Genomic DNA, 1,406 nt, shown 5'->3' on the forward strand with positions numbered 1-1,406 from the left:
TCAAAAAGCAAATGGAATCGGCCATTCCCCGAGGGATGGGGAAAGTTGGATGGGCACCAAGAGCCAGGGTGGCGTGGATGCTCCGGCTGCCTGGAGAGTGGGAGGACACAGGGTGCTGGCAGAGATGGGAGCGGCCGGGAGCAGCCATGGCCAGCAGCACTGGGGTCATGGGGGGAAGTGGCCGGGTGTGACAATGAAAGCCCCATGAGACGCATTTCACAGGCAAATAACCATGGTGGGCGGCCACACGTCCCACTGGCGCAAGGCGAGGGCCGGACAGACGGACGGACGGATGAGGAGTGGGTGTGTGCCGGGGGGTGGGGGGAGCAAGGTCTCTGCCTTCCAGCAGCTTCAAGGCAAAATACCTGATTCCTGCATGTAAACAGCTGGTTTCGGTTTGTTTGTTTTTTGTTCTTTTTTTTTTTTTCCTGGGTTGTTTTTTTTTTTTTTCTCTGACCTGATTGTGGGTGAAAATAAAAACAAGCATTACCTGCAGAGTGCGGGACTCAGTAGGTAAAGACCAAGTCCGAGATGCTGGACATGAGCCAGTCCCCCGCTATCATCTCCGTCACCTCGGGCGTGCAATAGTCCGGGAACTCGAAGTGCGAGGAGCCTCCCCGCGGGAAGAGGTCGTGGTCCTTGTCGAAGACAGACCAGTCCAGAGCACCACAGGTGGCACTGGCGGGCGCCCGCCCGGGCATGACCCCCAGCAGCTCTTCCTCCAGCTCCTCATCCGAGGAGCTGAAGGAGGAGGGAGGGGACCCAGCTGACATGGGGGAGGGGGACCCGCTCTCTGGGGAGGTCCCTGGCTCCGGGCAGGGTGCGGCAGGGCTCAGGGGGGCCGGGGGCTCCTGGGGGCTGTGCTCCCCGTCGGGTGCCGGGTGCCAGGCAGCCGGGCCGGGCTCCGCGGGGCAGTCCTCAGTGGGCACCTCTGGCGCGGGCTCCTGCGGGGTGTCGGGGCCGGTGGGCAGCTTGGCGGGCTGCCTGCGGCTGGCGGAGACACGGCCCAGCACGGAGGGCTTGATCTTCACCGGGAGCCGCGGGCGGGCTGCGCCGGTGCCCACCTTGCCTTTTTTCCGAGGCCGGTACTTGTAGTCGGGGTAGTCGGCCATGTGCTTGAGGCGCAGGCGCTCGGCCTCCCTGACAAAGGGGATCTTCTCGGAGTCGTGGAGGAGCTGCCAGCGCCGGCCCAGGCGCTTGGAGATCTCGGCGTTGTGCATGTCGGGCCACTGGTCCATGATCTTGCGGCGCTCGTGCTGGGACCACACCATGAAGGCGTTCATGGGCCGTTTGATGTGCCCGCTCGGCGTCTTGCACCAGGCGGGCTCGGTGTCGCGGGCGGGCAGCGGGGCGCAGGGCTCCCGCCGAGCCTCCGCGCCCCGGCCCCGCGGGCCGCGCTGCACCAT

General features: G+C 65.1%; 1 protein-coding gene across 1 annotated transcript; it reads right to left on the reverse strand.

Annotated features, from left to right (window-relative positions):
- On the reverse strand, positions 1–1,406 carry SOX12 (SRY-box transcription factor 12). The gene has a single exon (XM_051802965.1). The coding sequence runs from the start codon at positions 1,404–1,406 to the stop codon at positions 507–509; it is 900 nt and encodes a 299-aa protein (XP_051658925.1). The 3' UTR covers positions 1–506.

This window comes from Manacus candei, unplaced genomic scaffold (assembly GCF_025592945.1).
Source record: "Manacus candei isolate 608988 ecotype Guabito, Panama unplaced genomic scaffold, ASM2559294v1 h1tg000057l, whole genome shotgun sequence".
NCBI classification, from domain to species: Eukaryota; Metazoa; Chordata; class Aves; order Passeriformes; family Pipridae; genus Manacus; species Manacus candei.

Bases quoted from the DNA above. Each gene is read 5' to 3' on its own strand.
- SOX12 (XM_051802965.1), bottom strand. From the start codon at position 1,406: ATGGTGCAGCGCGGCCCGCGGGGCCGGGGCGCGGAGGCTCGGCGGGAG.